The sequence below is a fragment of the Aspergillus novofumigatus genome (assembly GCF_002847465.1).
Source record: "Aspergillus novofumigatus IBT 16806 chromosome Unknown P174scaffold_8, whole genome shotgun sequence".
NCBI classification, from domain to species: domain Eukaryota; kingdom Fungi; phylum Ascomycota; class Eurotiomycetes; order Eurotiales; family Aspergillaceae; genus Aspergillus; species Aspergillus novofumigatus.
In genome coordinates, this window is record NW_020194281.1 from 584,320 (window position 1) to 601,340 (window position 17,021).

Below are 17,021 nucleotides of genomic sequence, written 5' to 3' on the forward strand. Positions count from 1 at the left end.
GAAATTAAGAGACGTAGCTTTTCAGACAATAAATTAGGTCGATAGCTCTCTAGACCTTGATCAGAGATTCATTACACCTGCCCTTGCACTCCTGGTAGTTATTTTATCTATGATTACGCCGCCGCCAGATATCACCGCGTGCGGCATCGATGAGTGACCAGCATGGATATGGACCCGTAGTCAACGGGACCCTGTGTTTTCTACGAATATCGACCTAGCCGGCCCGCGGGACTTGCGTTTGTCGCTCTGTTTGGGATTATCACGCTGTGCCATTTTGTCTATAGCATTCTTCGTTTGCGAGCGTGGTTTTGTATCCCCTTAATTCTGGGTGGTATATGTATGTATTCCTCTTCACTTCCTTTCCTCTCTTTGCTACCTGCATCCCTAATAGAGACTATGGTAGGTGAAGCTTTCGGATAATATGGCCGCGCTGCTCTTCGCTCGATCCCGCCAAGACCGGTCCCTTCATTCTCCAAACCCTCCTTATCCTTGTTGCTGCCCTCTACTTGTAGCATCGCTGTATATGATAAAAGCTCTTACTGCCAAGCAGCTTTCTTGGCTGAGTCTGCGCTGGATGACCCGGATCTACGTGCTGGTCGATATCGCCTGTATTATAACACAGTTTATGGGAGCAGGTATGATGTCTTCTGGCGACGCCAGCAAATTAGCCGTGAGCAGGACGCTCATCCTCGGTGGTTTAATCACGCAATTTGTGGCAGTGATCTTTTTCGTCTTGATGTGCTGCCATATCCATATGAAGCTTCGGGCCGAAGTGTGGATTGGGGTCGTTCGATGGGCGAGTGTCTTTATGGCTATTGAGGCCATAGGCCTTTTGTTGCTCATTCGAACCATTATTTGCGCTGTGGAATATCTCCAGGGCAGTGGCGGATTTGTAGTGTCCCATGTGTTTTTCATTTATGCTTGCGATGCTGTGCCAACGTGGCTTATGATGGCCTTACTCCTAGTATTTCATCCTGAGCAAATCGTTCAACAAGCGGGGAGCGTGAAGGGCCGAGAAGGGCCAGATGACACTCATATTCTGCTTGCAAATCAAAGCGTCCGAACCTTTCACTGGGACTCTGGTCTCTCCCCACCTAACACAGCGCATCAAGCTGACTTCTTCATTGACGCTTACTCTCACGACTGCGATACCTCTGACGAACCCTGAAAATGGTCAAAAAGCCTAGCCATGGTACCAGTAGTGATTTTGACACAGATACAAAGTCCTTCCCTCGTTCAGTGCTGAAGAAATAAGTATACGCATGACAGAAAGGAAGCAAAGAGAGAATAAATCCGCACGAACGACCACAGCATCGAAACAGCCTGTTGGAGCAATACTTCTTAGAGATCCGTCAGAATTCGGGAGGTCGTATCTTCCTAGCAATTACCGATAGTTAGCTGTGAGTATGGTTGATCCTACCCCTTGGAAAAATTTCAAAGAATCCAAGAATGACCAGGCCGCTGTTGTCAGAGGCATTATCCCATAGCAATGCTGGGCGATAGAAATGTGCGCATGGCGAATCCCTATTGATTCCCGCTAAACCCAGTAGACAATAAGGAACGCAAAACCGGAAAATGCCCAGAGTCGTGCAAAGTAGCGGCTTCACTGTCAAAGTCGGAGCCAAGACATTAGACGAAAGTATACGGAACTGATTGAGACCAATTGCTCTCATAGATGTTGGTCGGAAGTTTTGCCGATGCGCCGTGACATAAATGAAAAGAAAAAGCAACCATTGCGTGAAGGATGTGTATCTGTTCGCTTAATTCTTGCCGGCGTCGATTTTCTAGCTCGAAACTTCTCTTGAGCCACTACAGGATGACTCATTTCCCGTCGTCATCGAGTGACAAGAGGTATGTACCAGCTGTACGAGATATAGCCCGAAACATTTCACTGACACGCAGAACTAATTGCAGGTGGAACAATAAGCTGCAGCATGGATTTTGTCTTGGATGAGTAAACTTCATATGATTTTTGGGGAAGAACAGAGTTCTTGGTATTCTAACGAAATCTTCAAGCCGATCAGCGGGAATTCATCGCTCTATGGGAGCTGCAGCGGTTGCATAATGTTCATCCGAGTCATCGGCTGTTGCAAGTCAGATCCGCCAATGGGTCGCGATAGATCAAGGAAATTCTTACCAAGCGCATAACCAATCAATGCACCACCAACAGCACCAACAGCGAGATCAATCACCTGCTGCTCCCATACGCATAGCGCTCGTATCATGCTTGCTCTTCTTATGCTCGTGGTGTCCAGTAGTGTGTAGCACTGGCACCAGGTCCGCCATGATGACCCTGATCATGTGGAACGGGCGGCACCCCATGACTGTAGCTGTTATAGAAGTTACCACTTTCGCCGCAGTGAACCTCCCCACTATGTGTAGGAGGAGGATAGCCGTAATGGCCAGATGATGGTAGAAATGACGGAGGCTCCCACTAAGAACAACCTGTTGGCTGTTCCAAGTAGTACCAACATTGACTGTTGGCATCCCACTGGGCTACCCAGCCTGGATGGAGCGGGGGAATTTCTGGATGCGAAGAGGGCGGGGCACCATATTGGCCAGGTGGTGGTCCACCGTATTGCTGCTGCTGGGGTTGACCATAGGGTGTAGGACCCCTGGTGAGAACCGCTATAGCTCTGCGATGGTTTATCTACCGACAATCAGTCCTCTGGCCTCTCAACAACGCTCAGCTACCAACGCAGACAGGTGAAGAAAGGAACTCTCCCAAAACTTCACTTACCCCGACTTGGCTCGCCTTCCGATTTCTTCTTCCCTTCACTAGAGAGGGAAGCTTTGTATTCCACAAGCTCCTTGGTCAGCTTCTTGATGAATGACATAACTATTTATGTGACAAGACGGATCATATGAAAGAAATGAGCTCTTGGTACAGAGGGAAATTCTTCTCGAAGCTATACGGGGAGAATGTCTTCCAAGAAACCGCTTTGCGGGAGTTGTCCGCCTTCTTTGACATTGAGATGGGTTAGTACGATCTTCGCTATCCACTTCAGACCACAGCTGTTGGGATTTCCTGAGGATGTTGATCATTTTTCGCTTAAGACTGCGGAGGTGGATGATTGCTTAATAACCTCTGGTCGCCCTTCTTTCCATCCCCTAAGGTGTGAGAGGATAGTAAGGCATTCAAATGGTCTGGCCCTAACACTTTGTTACGGAGCGTAACACACCCTTCTATTAAAGCTAATGCAAGTTGAATCTTTCCCTTGCCTTTCCAGGTATAGACCAGGTTATTCATACTGGTCAGAGTGTCTGGATGCTCTGGTCCTAGCACCTACTTGCTAGTCTCCATCACCTGCACTTCTAGCCCTTCTGCTTCTTTCCATCTTCCCTGATTGGAGTATATAAGAGCCAGGTCAGCCATACTAGTTAGAGTATCAGGATACTTTGGTCCCATTAACTAATTTCATGTCTCTATTACACATAGCTCTAGCTCTTTAGCTTCTTTCCATCATCCCTGGTTCTAGTATATTAACCCTATGTTAGCTACACTGGTTAGAGTATTAGGATGATCTAGTCCTATTAGCTAATTCTAAGTCTCTATTATATATGTCTCTAATTTTTCTGCCTCCTTCTATTATCCTTAATTAGAATATATTAACACTAAGTTGCCCATGCTAACCAGAGTAGAGGGATATTCTAAGCTAAGTATATATTTCTTAGTCTCTATTACCTAAATCTCTAGCTCTTCTGCTTCTTTCCATCTTCCCGAACTTAAATATATTAACACTAGGTTAGTTATACTAGTTAGGGTGGAAGGATATTCTAGTCCTAGCACCTACTTTCTAGTCTCCATTACATACATCTCTAGCTCTTCTGCTTTTATCTATCATCCCTGATTCCAGCATGTTGATGCTAGGGTAGACATACTAGTCAGAGTATTAAGATATTCTAGCCCCAGCACCTACTTCCTAGTCTTTATTATATATAGAATCAGTGTCTCTGCCTCATTCCATCACCCCTGTTTTTAGTATATTATTGCCAGGTTATTCATGCTAGTCAGAGTAGAGGGATGCTCTGATCTAAGCACCCACTTTCTAGTATTCATTACCTACACATCTACCTCTTCAGCCTCCTTCCATCATCCCTGATTCCAGTATGCTAACGCCAGGTTGGCCATGCTAGTCAGAGTATTAGGATGTTCTAGGCCCAGCACCTGCTTCTGGCTCTTTATTACCCACAACCCTAGCTCTTCTACCTCCTTCCATTGTCCCTGATTCCAGTATGTTGACGCCAGATTGTGTATACTATATAGAGTGCCAGGATGTTCAGGACCCACCAGCCAACTTTAGATTTCAACACCTGCATAAACAAGTCTTCTGCTTCATTGCGCCTCCCATCACTGTAAAGACAGCAACCAATCTTCCAAATCAAATTGATGTAATTCTCCTGCTCCTTTTAGAAGTGCCCGTCTCCTATTAGTGAGAGCAATTCTATAATGCCAGCAGAGAGTCTGGTTCGTTTTAGATACATGGCAGGCCTCAGGGCTTGCAAGTGCATTGGAAAAAGCGAATGTTGGTTTTGTATTGCTGGGGGCCGAGGTCGATTTGACTCCAAGTCGGAGCATCGATTGGGCTGAATGCTGCCGCAATGCGCACCCTGGATCAGCTAGGGGCGACTGTGAAAGAAGCAGCGATGTGTTGCCGATTGCATGCACTCGATATTCGCATGGCCCCATTCGTCACGAACTATATTGCGCCAGATGCCACTGAGTCGCTGCTGAATTTAATCACCGGTAGGGCTCATCGGCGCTGCGGTCAATGAGTACCTACATGCTCATACATATAGACTACTACCAAGATTCATAAACTAAAAGGCCGCGCTTTCGTGTGGGTAGCCATAGCTACTGTTATCAAAGTGGAAGCATAGAAGCACCGCCTGAATCACGATGACTGATGAGCTGGTATTGCTGCCTTTGAAATCACCTGCTGCATGCCATGCCTTGATCTGGCTCCCAGATTCAGTCGGGCAGCCACTCTGTCTCAGTCGGAGTCAGTCCAGGCGCTGGAATACAGGATTAGTGCATGTCTTCAATGGCCTCTGCACAATGCGGAGGCTACTGTGTATTTAACAGTTCCTTTGAACCGTGGGACATTCAGCGCTGTCCTCTCATACGAGAGAAACTCATAAGATATTGATGGAACCTTAAGCCACAAGTGCATCTCTTGGACACGGTAGGAGAGATTTATGACTCCAACTCATGCGCATGTGTCCTTCCATCCGTACCCACAGCAGAAGGCTTAGGCCATGCTTTATCGCCCATCAGCTCATGCTTCTGACCCTCCGTCCCCAACTCTGGAATACCATGTGGTGGTATCGCAGATTCAACAGGCAGTGCATTTTCTCTACTCGCTTTCTTCAATCTCCTCCGCAGTAATATGATATATGCAACCAACGCCCCAAGTAGAAGGACTCCCAAGGATGCTCCAATCCCAATACCTGCGTTTGCCCCCGTGCGTAATCCATCGGACGCGCTCGGTGCGTCAGAGGATGCCGTTGCTCCCGAAGAGGTAGAGCTCGCGAGGTCTGTGGCTATGCTTGATGTGGATGTGCGCGTGGTAGAGGTCGCGACGTCTGTGACTATGCGGTTTGACGTGGATGTGTGTGTGCTCGAGCTCGTCTCTGTGGAGGTGACATAGATGGTTGTTGGACCAGTTGCAGTAGCCGTAGGGGCAGTGTAAGAATCGATGTTTCAACGTCAAATGGAGTCCCTAGCGACGTCATGAGGAATTACTGCTGCGTGTCTTTTTGGGGACCACTCACCAGGCGCGGACATGGTTGGTTCAGCCAAATGCAGAACTTCGTAATAGTCTCAGTTAGGGCCGCGAAGATAAAAGGGGTTCCATGCGTTCGAGGCAATTGATATGCTGGCGGCTTCCTGCTAATCTGTGCCACTTCAGCTGGGTACGGGATACATAAAGCTGGAATATTCGAGGAAAACTTGTTTGAATTCAGAGTCCTGCTGGGAAGGGATCAGAAACAGCTCTGTCTTGTTGTTTGTAGGCACTGTGACGAGGAACCAGCTGGTGTAACCCCCTCACCTTGTAGCAAGCTACTGACTTGGCGTGGTTTTTATGCACTAACTCTAGTTAGTTACTTTTATTCACATAGTAGTTAATTCACCTCTAGGCGAACTTACATAATAACCCATTAACTAACTAGTGCCAGAGCACTACTTTTATATATGTTTGGTGTCAATGTGGGTGTTAAAGTGCTTAGACTATCTCTAGGAATTTCTTTGCTAAGTTACTATGTAAGGATAACATACCATAGATAATGTCAGCTGAGCTTAGCTTCAATAATTTAATTAAATAATCCTAAGAAGTAGTTTTAATGTGGTAGCACACTGGTTAAATCCAGTTAGTGGTTGTCGCAACCTTGTAATACTGATATATATAAGGTAGCATGACACATCATATTTTTAAGAAGTCCTGCTATTGCATCTTTCACAACTATTCTGTTAATTTTTCCTTATGTAATTCACACATTTTTCTATTTTAATGACTCCCCTGCCCTTGGTATACAAGAGGGGTCCTCTACTGCTTTGTTTTCTAAATCATCCTAATTCTTTAGTGCTAACAGTCACTTTGCTGTGGTTACAGGCACCTATTTATGGTGACTTGCCTGCTAATCTAGCAAGTTAAAAAGTCACCTGCAACGCTAAGGTTAACCTATAGAGCCAGGCAAATGGTAAATTATTAAAGCACACACCCAACTATGGCCTCACAATAACCTTTAGAGAATCCAGATCTTTACACTGTTGGCTGGATAGCCGCTCTTAGAATAAAGCTCACAGCAGCGACTGCAAAGCTGGATGATGGACATGGAGAACTGTGCAATTTTATCCCGCCTCATCACGACACAGATGTATATACCTGGGGCCGCATTGGGGAACACAATGTAGTAATAACATCATTTGCAGCAGGAGAATATGGCGCAACATCCACCGCTACTACTGTGTCACGTATGCTCTTCTCCTTCACTCACATCAGGATTGGCCTTGTTGTGGGAAAAGGAGCTGGAATTGCAAGGCCAGAGGAAGGTCAGGGCATCCACCTCCAAGAGGTAGACACCTGGCCCTAGAGAATGGTACTGCCGTTAATTTCCCAAATTTGGTTCATTGTACGCCTTAAAAAGACAAAAAATAAGTGAGTGATCTAATTATAGACTGCTAGGGCAATGTTAGATAGCATAAGGCACTATAAGCTATGCCCATTATGCTCTATACACCTATGAATAAAAGTAGTCTGTCAGGTAATCCGAACATGTATCACTTTCCCTTCACATTCACCCACTTCAGTGCCAACACACCAAAGACGGCACAGCACGATAGTGTGACGCCCACATAAAAGGTCTGACATAGTGCTTTGTTATACGCAAAGATGACAGCGTCGTATAAGTCCGCTGGAATAAGATTCTTGATCTCAGTTGCGCCGGCATGAAGAATGACATCTGAATCGGCCTTTGGAACATACTTGGCTAGGTTCGTCTGGAGCTGGTTGGTGAACACGTTCTGCGCGACAGAGACCATAACCGCACTCGCTAAGTTCTCCGTGAAGATAATGATGGCCGTACCGATGGGAATGTCCTCTAGCGGGAGCACGCACTGAGGTGCCGCAAAAGCTGTCTGCAGACCGCAGCCGACTCCCGCGCCGAAGAGGAATTGGTAGTCAATCCATTGGGCGGATCCCGAGTCTGGTTTGAGCGTGCTTAGTAAACCGCTGCCGATGGCCATGAAGATGGTTGTGAGGTAGGCGAATGGCACGTAGTAGCCGATTGCCGAGGTGAGAGCGCCACTGCCGAGGGAAAAGGCAACATAGCTGAGGACCATGGGCAGGTTCATGATGCCCGAGCGGGTGGGGCTGGCGTCTTTGATAGCTTGGAGCCAGATGGGAATCTGGGAGAACGCAGTCCAGTCAGCTTCTATCGTATTATCAGTGGTCAAAAGGGTTTGAAGAGCATACATAGTACAGCATCGTGAAGAACGAAGCCACGACACACGAACCGAAGATAGATGAGCCCCAGATGTCACGATTGCTGAAGATCCGGCCCGGTACTGTTGCAAGGTCGCCACTGCAGTATTGAATTATGCCAAAAGTGACAAAGAAGGCTATGGCAAGTACCAAGAGAGCGATGATAACTCCGTCCCTCCATGCGTACCTGGTACCACCCCATTGTAGTGCAAGTAGAAGGCAGATAATCGCAGCTAGCAGGAAAAGAGTACCGGGAAGATCCATTTGCTTAAGCTGGTCTGCAAGACTGACTTTCCCACGTTTACCACCACCCGCGAACGGAGAAATGAAGGCAACGACGATGACAGCGGGCAAGACCCCTAGTGGGAGATTGATATAGAAGCACCACCGCCATGTGAGATTGGGATTATCCGTAAACACACCACCCATGAGAGGGCCCACAATGGCGGCAAGGCCGTACATTGCGCCCATGAGTCCGATCAAAGTCGGTCGTTGGCGAGGCGGCACACAATAAGCTATAAGGAGAAAACAGCCATTGCTAACGCCGCCTGCACCAATACCGGCGATCGCGCGGCCAACGATTAATGTTGTTGATGACGGGGAAACGGCGCAGATCAAGGAGCCCAGTTCGAACAAGAACAGGGCGATCAGGTAGATCCATTTGACAATGTAAAAAGTGTAAAGCTTTCCCCACATCAACTGAAACGCGCAGTTGGTGAGAAGGTAGGCACTTGCATACCAGCCTACGTCCTCAAGGGCGTGGAAGCGATCGGTAATCTTGGGAATGGCGGTGGAGATGATCGTGTTGTCCAGTCCGACTAGGAACATGGCTAGATTCAAGCTTGAGATGATGGCAAATAGCTTAATCTTTCCAGGATATTGCGAATCATCTCCTGGTGCAGTCGAATCGCTCGATTTCTCGGTATCAGCTATTGTCATGCTTTGCTCCTTCCTGGGGAGAGGTGCATCTGCCGGGTGGTGGTCTGCACCCAGAGCCATGGATGCTGCGAAAACCTAACGGAAAGGGAAGACTGGGAGTGATCAAACTGTTGATTGTGTTTGAACTTAGGAGCAGCCATAGTGGACTTAATCAGTTCTTATATGTATTTCTGTCTGTCGTTGAATCTGTTGATGCTCAATTTCGCTTTGATTCCCTTTGGCGTTAAACTGAAGACTCTGGAAAGCAACCATTGGCCACTCCGAATTGAGTGGAGTGTGCCAAGACATGAGTCATGCCGCGTCATGGTGAGAGTTTGCTTGGCAGAATGAGCTTAGTCTTAGTTCGTCCAATGAGGTGAGAGACCAAGGACAACAGTGGGGCCCATTGTGATGATCTCATCTGCTCTCATACGGTAAATGCGCATTCTGTTGAGCTCAAATAATCAGACGTGCCGGATTAAGCGACTGTTTACGGCTGGGAGGCTCAATCTCTTCGATATATTCCCTATCAAATTGTCGATATCTACGCTAAATCGCCCGTTGAGAGTGCATAGCCACATACTGCAGGTCTAGATCTCGTCTTATCGAATAATCATGGCGCTGCAAGGCAGACAGAACCTCCTCATTATTCACTCATTCACTAAGCTCACAGGCTGCAACTACAAAAGGCACCTGTCTCCCACCGTCCGTCCGTCTCTATTGTGCCTCAAGCCATTGCTCATCAAATCATTCATTCCCAAACAAATACGATGGCACCAAAATCAAAGCTGCCGTTCGATCGCGAGCTGGAGTCCCTTCTTCCAGACTATGATGAGTTAATCCGAAGTGGACAGACGCCAGTCCAAGTCCATGACATCCTGCTTCCGGACGTCACTCATGAAGAACACACTTTCCTCGGTACCGACAAAAACCAGCTGATCATGTCAATCTTCCGCAAAAAAGGTCTACCAGACACTGGACCACAAAAACGACCTACCATCTACCATATCCATGGTGGAGGAATGATCATGGGTAACCGCTTCTGCAACCTAAGCGGCCTGCTTGAATTCGTTCGCGACTACGATGCGATTTGCACCACGATTGAGTATCGGCTTGCGCCCAATCATCCCTACCCTGCACCGATCGAAGATTGCTACGCTGGCCTGGTGTGGGTACAAGCGCACGCAGAAGAACTCGGAATTGACCCAGCCCGCATTGTAATCAACGGACTCTCAGCCGGAGGTGGGCTGGCAGCAGGTGTGGCTCTACTATGTCGCGACCGAAAAGGCCCTCTATTGATTGGGCAATCGCTCTTCTCGCCTATGATTGATGAACATAATAATTCAGATTCTGCGCATGAGTTCACTGGCATTGGTATCTGGGATCGCAACGCGAATATGACAGGTTGGAATGCGTATCTAGGTGACCGCAGAGGAACTGGCAACGTCAGTATGTATGCAGCGCCTATCAGAGCAAAGGATCTGGCTGGGCTTCCGCCGGCGTATATTGATGTTGGATCAACGGAGACATTCCGCGATGAGGATGTGCAGTATGCGCAGAATATGTGGCGAGACGGAACACAGTGTGAGCTACATGTTTGGCCGGGTGCTTATCATGGATTTGAGGGGCTGAACCCGGGGGCCCAGTTGTCTATCATGGCGAGGAAAGCGAGGTCGGATTGGCTGCGGCGGGTCCTGTTCTGTTAATTGGATACTCATTACTTGTAACTACTAGTAAAACGTCGTTATAACGAGAAGAATACCTTGCTTCCATTATTTCTCCATACAACATCACATCATTAATAGCAAGCAATAGCTAAGGAACAACATGGTAGGGGAAGAATCGTTCCATCTTTGGTGATGATGGTTTTATCATCCCAGTCATCCACCTCGAGGGCCAAGCCCCGAGATAGTAAGCAGACCAAATTGCCTCACTGTACACGGCTCACGCGCTATCCCTATTCCCTAGTTTGGACAGGATATCGGTAGCCAGCTACGCAGGTATCGGCCAAAAAGCTGAGTCATAGGACCACAGGCCAAGACGTCCGGAGCGCCCTTTAATGCCTTATGCAGATTCTCACGGCCATACTCCACCATATCTTCGTACACCTCCCAGCGCGTCCGCTCACCCAGAACCTTCTCCTTCAGCATCGGAATAAGTGGGTATAGAGGATCATTTGTCCGCAGTGAGAGAGATTCCACCCACTCGGCGTACGTGACCCCGTCCATTGGGTATGGACATATGCTTTTCAACAGGTTGAAGCTTGTACACATATCGATCGCATGCCTTTTGTCCGGATGTACCAGGTTGTAAGCATGTTGTAGATTGTCTTTCGACTTGGATATGTGTAACACAGCGCCCACAATGTAATCCACGGGGATGAATTCCTTGCGCTGACCTGGAAGGAGAGGGTAACATCCCATCTCCATACAGCTTGCGAACACACGGCCGACGAAGTCATCCGGGTTGCAGACCCCTGTTTTGCTGTGGCCGAGTACAAAGCCCGGGCGGTAGATGGCAACAGGAAGCCCATTGTCGATTGCATTCCAGACAATTGCTTCGGCGACATATTGGCTTTGCGCATAGCCCGTGTCGTAATGGAGTGCTGTCAAGTGTGAAGCTGGACGTTCATCCTCGTGCACGAACTTAGTACCCGTCACGAGACCTGTAGGGCCATATGCTGCAATTGTAGAGGTATAGTGAGTTGCTTTTAGACGCTTGTGGTTGGCAAATTCGAGGATGTTGCATGTACCAACGACGTTGTCTGTTCTATGGGACGAATAGGGGGCAACGTAGCTCACTTTGGCCCCGAGATGAAAGACGACGCTGGCCCATTCAGCATAGTAATCATAGTCCCTCCGATTTAATCCCAGGTTCGCCTCACCGAAACTGCCTGGTACAACGACAACTCTATCCAGTTCGGAGTAAATCTGGTATTTACGAAGAATGTTCTCAAGGCGCAACCGCCCAGCGGCTCTATCTTTGCCGCGGATCAAACAAGCGACTTTCTTCACCGTCGGCATTCGCAACAATTCTGCGAGAACGAACGCACCAACGAAGCCTGTAGCACCTGTAAGGAAAACACGCCCCTCAGAAACATCTTCCCAGTCGACGACTGTGCCGGGTAGAGGCTTCAAGTGCTGCCCCAGTTGCGAGTCCTGCAACCATAGCTCCTGTTCAGCTTCGTGGGTAAGCTCCATACTTTTGTCCTGATTATTTTCTAATAGATTGGCAAGGCTCCTTAGGGTCGTATTTTCGTAAAGCATCGAGGCGCGCAGCGAGACTCCAAATGTACGGTTAATTTTAGCGAGCAAAGTTGCGGCCATCAATGAATTGACTCCCATCGCCATGAAGTCATCAGTTGGATCGAAGTCTTCACTGGGAAGACTTAAAACGTCAATACAGAGGGACTTTAATTTGGCCTCCACGTTGCCTGTATCCTTGCCCGCAGGTCGGGTTGTCATGCACGAATCTTCAAGTTTTGCGAGGTATCGATGCTCCAACTCCTTGCGATCTGTTTTACCACTGGTCTTCAGCGGCAATGAACCCATGAGTTCAATGCGAGGCACGATGAGATGGGAGTATCTTTCAACATATGCTTTAGTTATGGCGGCAACAGTGACGCAAGGCGATATGGGGACACAGAATGCAACCAGAAATGGACTTCTCCCCACTCCTTTGGGAGTAATTTTAATCACTACTGCGACACTGACGAGGTTTGTTCTGACAAGGTTGGATTCCAAAGCCTCAATCTCGACCCTTTGGCCCCTTATCTTCACTTGGCTGTCTCTCCGACCAACGTAGTAATAGACACCATCTTCACTCATACGCATCAGGTCGCCTGTTCGGTAAATGTGTCCTGGTCCTCGGTTGCTGTTGAGTGGAAGATGAGGAAGGGGGATGAAGCTTTTGGCTGTCTTTTCGGGCTCTCCGATGTAACCGCCAGCAACTCCTGCACCCGCCACAAGGAGCTCACCGATAACGCCGGGCTTCACGGGCATCAGGTTTTCATCCACGAGAAAGGTCTGTACGTGGTTGAAAGGCTTTCCCACGGGTATCTGGCCCTGCTGTGCCTCCTCCCGCGAGACATGATGCCAGAGTGAGTAAACACTGCACTCTGTGGGCCCGTAGCCATTGATGATACGCCGTGGTGCCCCTCCCTCAAATATGGATCTGATGGTTTGAGCATTGATCGCTTCGCCACCGGTGATTAGGGTGTCAAGTGAGGAAAAGGCACTTGGCGAAGCGTACACAGTGATATCAAGTAGTGATGTTGTGAGTTGTACAACATTGAGCTTCAGGCTCTTAATCTGGTGAGAGAGCTCTATAGGGTCGAGTACTGTTTCCATAGGAATGCAAACTATTGTCGCCCCATTCAGTAAGGTGCCCCAGATCTCTACCAACGAGATATCAAACGCCACACTCGCTATATGACCGACACGGTCACCTTTCTTTACAAAGGCAGAAGGATCGTGACAGAGGTTGATCAGCCCCTCTGCAAAGGCTTCGACGGCTTTTGGCTTGCCAGTCGTGCCAGAGGTATGGAGGATATGAGAACAGCTCTTGGGGCCCTTGAACAACGGCTCAAAGCTAGTATCAAAAGTCTCAGTCGTGTGATCAGCGAGGATGTGTGTGAAAGTCGGAAGTCGATGTGTGTTCTTTTGGTCGCATATAACGAGGCTGGAGTTGATATTGTGCAGCATGTTACTGAGATGATCATCAGGCATATTGAGATCAAGAGGCACGCATGATCTACCAGAGTAGAGCACGGCAATCTGGGCCAAGATATGGTTTATTCCTCTCGGGATGAGGATTCCAACCGGGGTTTCGTGGCAGGGGCAGAGCCCATGAATCTGCTGGGCCAGATACAGTGCTTTCCAATGCAGATCAGCATATGATAATGCATGACCATCGCTCTCAACCGCTGCTGCTGCACCGTTTGCAGAGGCCTGCGCTAGGAAAAGAGCCCCAAGGCCTAGGTTCCATTGATCCTCTTCAGAAAAGACCATCGTGCTGGGAAACGGCGCAGTAGGCATAATGAAACGAGCAGCAAGTAGCGGCGGATCGTCTGTCAAAATATGGTATCCTGTATTATTAGATGATGAGAGTATGCAGTTATCAATGATCCTAAGTTAAAACAACTTGAGTGTACGCCTCTAATCACACCTATTTATCAAACTACTGCCATTGTCAGTAGGAGCTACGTGTGGTGGGATCCGAATCCTCCAATGGATCTAAGCCCACGTCTACCAGTATCATAATAGTGTTATTCATTGTGAACCTGGCCCAGATCTATGACGGTATGTAGGGATTTGGAACCACCAACTTTCCTAGCTACTGTTCTCCGGTTATGAACTCACCCTCCATCAATGGTGGTGTCATACACGGAAATCATCGCCAGTAATGTCCAAGGGTGAGGCGGCACTTTGCTCTAAATTGCAGACAATTGGAAAGCGATCTTCCGCAAACAGCATAAGTAGTGCAACAGAGTGTTTCCTAGTTGGTAGAGGATATGTACGTTATTACTATAGGTATTCAACGGGTTTGAGTGTCCCGACAAAGAGGGGCATAGCCTAGAGTGACGCGACGCAAGGAATCGACAATATTGTCCTAAGAGCGGAGAGAGCTATGTTCACGTATCCTTCGTCGGCTGAACAAAGACAGCTGTTCGACCCGAGATCTGTCGAGGTAGCCTTGCAGTGATATGGTGCATCCAGTCCTTTGCATTGCGTTGACAGCTTTATAGAGCCCCCGAGGCGTTGGGTAATAAAAAAAACATTGCTAGTTAACAATTGTACAATTTTCTATGCACCTACTGTTCAATATCCTGGACCCCTTCCTTCATTTTGCAACACGGTCTCGATCATAGAAGTCGTACTTGGGCAGATCAGTACCAATAGTCAATCAACTTTCAGCTTGCAATAGATAGCATAGTAGAGATGTGTTGAACCGGTTCAAAGAAGTCTCTAGTTTACTTAATGGATTGCATCATATAATCCGTACTACATTCAGATAAACATCCTTATATGAGGATTTGCCATTGATGTCATACGTCTAACTTTGGATATGATATTGACCATACTATACTGATTCCAGAGTATAGGATGTGAGGGTTGTGTACCACACTTGTATGTTGATTGTAAAAGAAAAAGTCAATAAAACAGAGTTGCTTAAGTACAGAGTGAGAATAACCGTAGACGGTCATTGGGAGATCTCAGACGGTTACGTTAATGTGGCCAGTCAATTGATTTCGACGCTTTTCACCCACTTGAGCTTCCTATCGGTGGTGTAGCCAGTCGAGAGCGTCATGGATCCGCTTACTGCTAAGCAAATTTGCATTATCCGCATTTTCCGCATGGTGAAATCATCTCATAACAAAATTTTTCAAAAACAATATGCACCGGAATTGCAACCTTGCAGTTGCAAGCTGTTCTATGGTGATCTGGGCGCGATTATAGACATTACGTACTGCGGATAGCGGTATCCAACTGTGTCTGGGCGTACAAGTCGCTCTGCTGGATGCATGCAGCCATGCCTAGGCCCATCTGAGATTCTGTCCCAGCCTTGAAAGAAATATAAAAGTAAGTAATTCTTGTTCAATGTTGAGGTTCTCCTTTAGTTCTCTACTCCAAAGAAAGCAGCAAAATAGCGACGAGAATCATGTCAGCCGGACCGAAGACAATTGCAGTGTATGGTGCTACGGGTAAGAAGCCGACAGCTCTACGTCATAACAAGTAATTGACAAGGTGAAGGTACTCAGGGGACCGCAGTCTCACAGAGCTTGCTCCAGAGCAAGCAGAACTTCGTGGTGCGGGCAATTACTCGGAATCCTAAAGCACCCAAGGCTCAAGCACTTGCTCGCCTGGGAGCAGAGGTGGTGCAAGCAGATGGTTTCAATGATGACGAGATGCTGGCGGCGCTCTCTGGCGCTTGGGGCTTTTGGCTCAATACTCATCATCACGACCCAGTAAGCTTTCGCAGAAAAGTCTACTAAGAAAACAGGCTAACTACCATCGCAGGCACTCCTCACTCCTGAAGGTCCCGATGACGAGGCGTTTGGCAAACGCCTTGTAGCGATTGCTGCGAAAGCGGGCATCAAGGTCTTTATTTACAGTACGTGCGAGTCTCCTGCTACGTTTACGTACAACAAGGCACCGGTACCTGGTATGGATGGTATGTAGAATCTCCCTCGCCACATGAGTCTATTCTGACATTGCAGCATAGGCAAGAACAGAGTCGAGATGTTTGCTCGAAGCTTCAAAGAGTTTGATTCTGTCATTGGTGCCTTTCCGGGATGGTATATGGAGAATTTCCTGGATGAGGAATATGTGTCTTGCTTTGGAGGCTTTCCGTCTATTCCCGATGCCGAGGGCTATCTTAGCTTTCACAGCCCACGTTGGGGAGGGGATGGGAAAGTTCAGTTTATCTCAGTCGCCGATGACTTTGGAGAGATGGTCCATGGAATGTTCCTGAATCCAGCAAAATGGAAGAACAAGACCATCCAATGCTTTAGCGACACGTTTACTTACGATGACATGGCAAAGATATTTACTGAAGGTGAGTACCTAGCCTACCCGAAACCAATCCATGACAGCAGCATAATCTAATCAAAACTTATTTACAGTTACCGGAAAGAAAGCTCGATATGTGCCCATGGACTCGTACAACGATTTCCCCACCCATGGCAGTACCGTTTTGGAAGAGGTCCAAGATGTTTTTAGATACGCCCAGGCAAATAACGGCTGGTTTTTCGGAAATCCAGACAATATCGACGACGGGCGTGCCCTCAAGGAAGCAGCTCGGAAGGATAAAGGACTGCCGGTTGAGCCACTCATCTCTGTGAAACAGTATTTCCAGAAACATTTCGCCTATCCAAACTAGTATTAGAAACTGCTGTGGATAAGCACATTATGTCAACGTTGTTCAGTGATCTTTACTTAATATTCAAGCCTAATAGCCAAGTAATCCCAGATCTCTACATACTCTTAAGGATATCCCGGCCCGTTGGATGGTCAAACCCTAATTCACAGTTTAAATGAAAGGTGGTAGAAGCTTGTTTCATAGAGTATATACGGGTATTTGGAAGCATGATGCTGCCTTGACAAAAATCAAGATGAA

The 17,021-nt window shown here is 47.7% G+C and overlaps 7 protein-coding genes across 7 annotated transcripts; 4 read left to right on the forward strand and 3 right to left on the reverse strand.

Moving 5' to 3' along the window:
* Positions 1-149: 149 nt before the first annotated feature.
* On the forward strand, positions 150-1,168 carry P174DRAFT_496474 (uncharacterized protein; the record flags this gene model as incomplete). Its single annotated transcript, XM_024830887.1, has 3 exons — positions 150-193; positions 219-337; positions 513-1,168. The coding sequence occupies 3 exons, from the start codon at positions 150-152 to the stop codon at positions 1,166-1,168; spliced, it is 819 nt and encodes a 272-aa protein (XP_024678713.1).
* Positions 1,169-5,197: 4,029 nt separating this feature from the next.
* P174DRAFT_463585 (uncharacterized protein) lies at positions 5,198-5,788 on the reverse strand (the record flags this gene model as incomplete). The annotated part of the gene is made up of 2 exons (XM_024830285.1): positions 5,198-5,634; positions 5,776-5,788. 2 exons carry the CDS (start codon positions 5,786-5,788, stop codon positions 5,198-5,200), a joined length of 450 nt encoding a protein of 149 aa, XP_024678714.1.
* Positions 5,789-6,759: 971 nt separating this feature from the next.
* P174DRAFT_329958 (uncharacterized protein) lies at positions 6,760-7,020 on the forward strand (the record flags this gene model as incomplete). The annotated part of the gene is made up of 1 exon (XM_024821658.1): positions 6,760-7,020. A coding segment is annotated over one exon (261 nt), but the record flags the coding sequence as incomplete, so codon positions are not given.
* A 262-nt stretch (positions 7,021-7,282) lies between these two features.
* Positions 7,283-8,984, reverse strand: P174DRAFT_424313 (MDR family MFS transporter; the record flags this gene model as incomplete). The annotated part of the gene is made up of 2 exons (XM_024825189.1): positions 7,283-7,909; positions 7,977-8,984. The coding sequence occupies 2 exons, from the start codon at positions 8,982-8,984 to the stop codon at positions 7,283-7,285; spliced, it is 1,635 nt and encodes a 544-aa protein (XP_024678716.1).
* Positions 8,985-9,673: 689 nt separating this feature from the next.
* P174DRAFT_377629 (alpha/beta hydrolase) lies at positions 9,674-10,609 on the forward strand (the record flags this gene model as incomplete). Its single annotated transcript, XM_024822762.1, has 1 exon — positions 9,674-10,609. The coding sequence occupies one exon, from the start codon at positions 9,674-9,676 to the stop codon at positions 10,607-10,609; it is 936 nt and encodes a 311-aa protein (XP_024678717.1).
* A 258-nt stretch (positions 10,610-10,867) lies between these two features.
* On the reverse strand, positions 10,868-13,912 carry P174DRAFT_377555 (non-ribosomal peptide synthetase; the record flags this gene model as incomplete). The annotated part of the gene is made up of 1 exon (XM_024822756.1): positions 10,868-13,912. The coding sequence occupies one exon, from the start codon at positions 13,910-13,912 to the stop codon at positions 10,868-10,870; it is 3,045 nt and encodes a 1,014-aa protein (XP_024678718.1).
* Positions 13,913-15,563: 1,651 nt separating this feature from the next.
* P174DRAFT_454247 (NmrA/HSCARG family protein) lies at positions 15,564-16,784 on the forward strand (the record flags this gene model as incomplete). The annotated part of the gene is made up of 5 exons (XM_024829223.1): positions 15,564-15,606; positions 15,656-15,870; positions 15,923-16,076; positions 16,128-16,460; positions 16,528-16,784. The coding sequence occupies 5 exons, from the start codon at positions 15,564-15,566 to the stop codon at positions 16,782-16,784; spliced, it is 1,002 nt and encodes a 333-aa protein (XP_024678719.1).
* Positions 16,785-17,021: the final 237 nt, after the last annotated feature.